At 39.8% G+C, this 6412-nt stretch overlaps 1 protein-coding gene across 1 annotated transcript; it reads left to right on the top strand.

Moving 5' to 3' along the window:
• The first annotated feature begins 4065 nt into the window (after positions 1 to 4065).
• On the top strand, positions 4066 to 5010 carry LOC107159787 (olfactory receptor 10W1). The gene has a single exon (XM_015506414.1). The coding sequence runs from the start codon at positions 4066 to 4068 to the stop codon at positions 5008 to 5010; it is 945 nt and encodes a 314-aa protein (XP_015361900.1).
• The last annotated feature ends 1402 nt before the right edge of the window (positions 5011 to 6412 follow it).

Raw genomic sequence — 6412 nt, 5'->3', positions numbered from 1 at the left:
TATGCAAATTAGTATTCCTCAATAGAGGAGGAACGGAATCACCTTATGACATGTTGCCTGGTATTTATTCAAAAGAACTAAAATCAGCATACTATAATGATATATGCATGCCAATGTTTACAGCAGTGTGATTCATGAGAGCAAAATTATGTAACCAGCCTGGGTGTCCTTCAACAGATGAGTGGATAAAGAAAGTGTGGTACATACACACAATGGAGTTTTATATAAAAATAAAACTATGATGATTTAATAAAATTTTGTCACTTTTGTGAGTAAATGCATTAAAGCGAGGAACATTGTGCTAAGTGAAATAAGAGTCAGAAAGTCAAAGATAAAATGTTTTCTCTTATATGCAGAAGCTAGAGGGGAAAAAAAGAAAAAATGTGGAGATCTCATGAAAATAGAAGGAAGAAGAAGAAATGGAAGCAAATAGAAGATGATAGGGAGGCAGGAGAAGAGGAATGTGCAAGATACTTGGGAATGAAATCATCCAACCATGCTATTTACCTGCATCACAATGAATCCAACTTTTAGGAATAATTATAATGCACCAACACAAAAATAAACAGAAGGGAGGCCAGTCAAGAAGTGGAAGGACATCAGGTAGAGGGAGAAAGAAGAAAAGAAGCTGAGAAAATAAATGGAGCAGACTTATTGCAATAAAACTTGCAAAGAAAAAAAAAGAAATGGAGCAAACTATGTGATATGTATATACAAGTATGTCACAATGAGCTCCACCATTAGTTATAATTATGATGCACTAATGAAAACACATTAAAATTTTTAAAAGACTTAGCTCTTTTAATAACTCTAATGCTTGACATGTACCAAAATAATAGTTTACTTCCGACCTCTTCCACCCTCTCTTTCCTCCTTTTTTGGCATTGATATATGCTGCAGAAGTCTTTGAACATATCAGTCTTTTCAGCCCTGCTAATTTTTGGAATCTGATTGTCCTACCAACACACACACACAAAAAAAAAAAACTATATTAATCACTCTAATAGGAATTCCCTTCAACAAATAGAACATTATATATATATATATATTTATACACAGTCACATAAACATTTAAATACTATTGACCAATCATCACTTTTTCAAAGGAATAAATCTAATTGCTAAGACCTATGGGAGTCTCTCTGCTCTATGGAAACTTAACAGAAGATACCCTGGAAAAGGTAAAATATTTGGTGTGTATTGATTGAGGAACTATTTATCACATGGCACTATGCTGGGCCCCAGGGATGGTAGGCAATATATAAATGTAGTCTCCATTTCCCAGAACAGTAATAATTTGATACTGGGGTAAGCCGAGCTATGATGATTGGGTGGGAGTGATCTCTCTGAAACAAGAGGCACAATTCATCACAGTCTATATATGTCATATGTCTCAGGAAATTATTTCAGGCACAGAGAATGTTCCTACAGGTTGTGATACTGGTCATTATTTAGATAACCATACTCCAGAAATTTCATACATCAGAAGGTCCCAAGTGAACAGACCGTTCTAGGTTGGACTCATTATCTGGTAACAGGGGAGGAGGTTCATAACCTCTCTACCACCTTCTTCTGGGAGATGGAATTCATGAGACAAGATCCTAGATGACACAGCAATTTACTCCTTCTGGCTTTTGCTTGGGAGTGTACATGAACTCATTTCCACTGGGGAGTCTCTCCAGGATAATTTTCCTTCCTTCTTGATCCACCAGAGCACAAAGATGGCATGCTAGGGCCTGTCTTCTATGATCATAACTGAGAAACCTGGTTCAGCAGATTCCTCTCTCTTCTCACCTTAAAGGTAAAAGAAAGTCTTTTTCTGTCTCCTAGATTTTGAAACCTGAAATTCACTGGGAAGCCCAAATATTCTGACTAAAATGTTGATAGCTGATTTTCAAGAAATGTTGTGGAGTTGAATGATGTAAATATGGATGAGTAATGTAAATTTGGGTAAAACTAAAATGTTTATAAAGGCCCTGGACTCATACAGTACTTCAAATAATCCTCCACCAGGAAGCAGATAATATTAATGAAGCAGATATTATTAATATCAAACCTATAACAGACATAAGGAAAGGAGACAAGAAAACATGTATTATGCAACTTAATAGGCTTCATACATCAAACCAAGTGTTCTAAATACTTTATCTCCTTTAATATCACCACAGCACCATTAGGTAAGTGTTATTATTCACATCTTTTAAACATGAAGAAATAGAAATTAACGTGAGATGATCGGCCCAGGGGATTATGCTATTAATAGTAGGCTGAGCATGCAGCTTGGGCTTATTTAATGCCAAATCCACTATTTCCCTTTTTCACATAAAACCAACTAGATAATTGCTGCACAGTTTCAGCCTACACGGTCTGGTTTTCCAACATGAAATCAGAGACAGAGACCATCCCTCTCATTACAGTCTTGCCCACTGGGGCTGGGCTACCCAGAGAGGGAAGAAGGAAAACTACAGTGTAAATGGAGATCTCCTAGATGCACTGAGATCTATGGAAATCTCTAGGCATGATGCTGAGTGCCCTTCTCTCACTTCTGTCCTGCACATCCTGCTCACAAACAACATGGAATTATAAGTTGATGACATGTTGACATAACTTTCATGCTCTTGGAATCATTGGCTCCACTATTTCATCTCTCCAAACTGTTTAAATGTGATCTGTCCCATGTGCACAATTTAAGGAAGATATTTAAAATGAGACCTTTTCCAGAGCTTTAATTATGACATAAATCAACACCATGCCATAAGAAATAGTAAAAGGAAATTAGAAAGACAGTGCAGGGCTTCAGGTTAAGAGCTCTGTAGTCCATGCAGGGTTCAATGCAGAAATGGCCACAGTGTTTAGAACACATTGAATATGTAGAAATTGCTAGCAGGAGGATTCAGTTGATGACAGGAAGGATCTGTGAAAGAATTGTGTCTTCCAACACTGATGGAAGGAAGCCAGGACACGGAAGGTGGTTTTGTTTGTTTGTTGTTGCTATTTTGGTACCTGGAATTGAACCCAAGAGTGTTTCACCACTGAGTCACATCCACAGTCATTTTTTTATACTTCATTTAGAAACTGGGTCTCACTGTGTTGCTTAGGACCTCACTAGGTTGCTAAGACTGGCTTTGAACTTGCAATCTTCCTGCCTCAGCCTCCCAAGCTGCTGGTTTTCAAGTATGAACCACCATGCATGGCCATTGATACTGTCATGGAGTCAACTATATAATAGGGAATGATGGCTATCTTTTATTAAGTTGTTAATACTATGGATGAGGCATTGTGATACACAACTGATGTTATCATCTTGTTTGCATTCACAATGCTTTGAAATAAGTATAAATATTAACTTCATTTTTTATTTTAAAATTTAAAAATCCCAAAATTCAGAGCAATTATCTATGGCCTTGCATCGTGGATCCTGGAGATGTAATTATTCAAAACAAATCATCTAATTTCAGAGATTTCTTTGCACTGATATGGTCCCCCTACACAACTGTGGCAAAATGTGTAATATGTAAGTGACATGAGAAATAATCTAATGTATTATTGAATTTGGAAAAGGAAAGGAGATGAATGAAAGAGACACCTATCTTTACCTTGGAGAACAGAGAGCTAGTCAGATTCCAGATGTTTTAGATATTTCTGACACTAGTCCCCATGCTTGTGACACTGACTTGGGTTTATATGAATGATTTCTATTGCAACTAGTAATTCAGGATCGAGATTTTTTTTTTTCAAAAACACATTGAATAACAAAAAATATTAAAATTTGGCAGTTGAAACAATAGTTATTTAGTTCTGCTCTCGTCCACTTTTCTTCATATTCTCTCACATAATTGGACCCAGCTATGGGCAGTTAGAAATTGAAGTGCAGATACTTCTATGAAAGGATTTCATAAGAGTGTGCAAAAACCAAGAACTAGTCCTGATCCTCCTTGTTTTCACTTCCAGCCTTGGAAATTACCTTCATGGCTCAGAGTGCAAACACATCACCAGGGTGATGATACATCATCAGTCTGATCCTTCCTTCTGTCCTGTGACCCTCAGAGAGCAAGCTGTAGCTCAATGACCTGGGGGAACCACTCGGTGATGATGCAGTTTGTGTTCCTGGCCTACCCCTCCTGCCCAGAGCTGCGAGTCCTGTCCTTCCTGGGGGTCAGCATGGCTTATGCACTTATCATCACCGGGAATGTCCTCATTGTGGTGTCCATCCAGGCTGAAGCCCGCCTCCATGTGCCCATGTACTATTTCCTGGGCAGCCTCTCAGGGGTAGAAATGTGCTACACTGCTGTGGTGGTGCCCCACATCCTGGCCAACACCCTGCAGTCAGAGAAGACCATCACCCTCCTGGGCTGCGCCACTCAGATGGCCTTCTTCATTGCACTTGGCAGTGCAGACTGCTTCGTCTTGGCTGCCATGGCCTATGACAGATACGTCGCCATTTGTCACCCCTTGCAGTACCCTCTCATCATGACTCTGACTGTTTGTGTCCGCCTGGTGGTGGCATCTGTGGTCACCGGCTTGTTCCTGTCCTTACAACTGGTGGCCTTCATCTTCTCTCTGCCATTCTGCCAGGCTCGAGGTATTCAGCACTTCTTTTGTGATGTGCCACCCGTCATGCAACTGGTGTGTACCAACAGCCACTTCCACGAGCTGTCAGTGCTGGTGGCAGCCACACTGGCCATTGCCGTGCCTTTCTTCCTCATCGCCACCTCCTACGCCTTCATAGCGGCCACTGTGCTCAAGATGCACTCTGCAGCTGGCCGCCACAGGGCCTTCTCCACCTGCTCCTCCCACCTCACTGTGGTGCTGCTGCAGTATGGCTGCTGTGCCTTCATGTACCTGCGCCCCCGCTCCAGCTACCACCCCCAGCAAGATCAGTTCATCTCACTCGTCTACACACTGGGCACCCCAATGCTCAACCCCCTCGTCTACACACTGAGGAACAGCGAGATGAAAGGGGCCATTGGGAAAGTGCTTACCAGGAACTGTGGCTCCCTGAGAGTCTAGGAAAGGGGAGGGCACCGCCTATCAGACCAGGGTTCAGTTCCAGTGCATCAATATGCCTATATGGCTGGATTTCTCTCAGCTGATGTTCAAGGAAATTTTTTAAAATTCATAAAATTATATAAAAACTATTTATATAACACAAAACTAAGTGCCAGAGACCTTTAAAATATTTCTACCATTTGACTCAATAATTGCTCTTCTAGTAAAGAAATAAAGCAAATGAACATTACATCATGCAAACTAACAAGTACGAGAGGGTGCAGCTAGAAAGAGACAGCTCATTCCATGGGTTTTAACTTTTTTAAGAAATCCAAGAATGGAATTGTCTCCAGCAGTTATGGATAAGGAAACCAACAGGGACTTCCACACCAGCAATAGCAGGAAGTCATTATCACTCCTAGACCCAAAAGGCAAACTTAAGTCTCAGTGTTATCAGACACCAGGGAGAGTTGATGCATGGGGGGGGAAATCAACAGGAAGAACTGTGACTTTAGCCGGGGAAAAAGCCACTATGGACAGAACTATGGCCAGGAATGGAGACAGCAGAGAGAGAAATACCACAACCTCTTTCTGCTCAAAACCTTCTCTCTCTTTCCCTGGACTCCTGGGAAAGAACATGGGTGACCCTGGCCACAGGTATCACCTGGAGGGCACAGAAAGGGCACTGGAGGGGCACAGAAAGACCTTCGTAGTTAGGGATCAACAGAGAAGAAGGAGAACAAAATTGCTTATTATGGTATTCTATGTAAGAATGAAAATATGTTAACAGTTCATCTTCATGATAAAGAAGTGATTAAATGTTACTGCATAAAGGAATATGATTCAGCCTTATATTTATTTTCAAATAATAGTTTTTAGACATAATTAAGTGCTTACTGTGTGCCAGAAATATATATACACATATGTGTGTATGTACGTATGTGTGTGGGGGGGTGTGTATATCTAAAGTATGTAACATGCATTCTTGAGGGACGTCAATAATGTTATGCCAGCTAATAATATGGTCTTAATTTTCAATACTATCATGTATTTCTGTCTATTTATGTTATTAGTTACTGGTAAAACTGGGTTAAAATCCGTAACTATGATTTTTCATGTATCAGTCTCTCCCTTTGGTTTTGGTCATTTTTCTTTCCTGTGTTTTGAAGCTCTGTTATTAGATATAAACTTGCTCATCATTGATATATCTCGCTGATGAATTAACCATTTTGTCATTAAGAAGTACTCTTTTTTCTTGCTGGCTATTATCTGAGAAACAAAATTTACCAAAATTATGTTATGTACATCTACTAAAATGTCACAGTGAATCCCACAATTTTGTATAATCACAATGCACCAATAAAAAAGAAAAAGATAAAAAACATATAGTTCATCCTTTTCCTTTTTACAAATCACGATGGGA

This window comes from Marmota marmota, unplaced genomic scaffold (assembly GCF_001458135.2).
Source record: "Marmota marmota marmota unplaced genomic scaffold, marMar, whole genome shotgun sequence".
NCBI lineage: Eukaryota > Metazoa > Chordata > Mammalia > Rodentia > Sciuridae > Marmota > Marmota marmota.
This window is presented reverse-complemented; position numbering and strand designations above follow the sequence as displayed.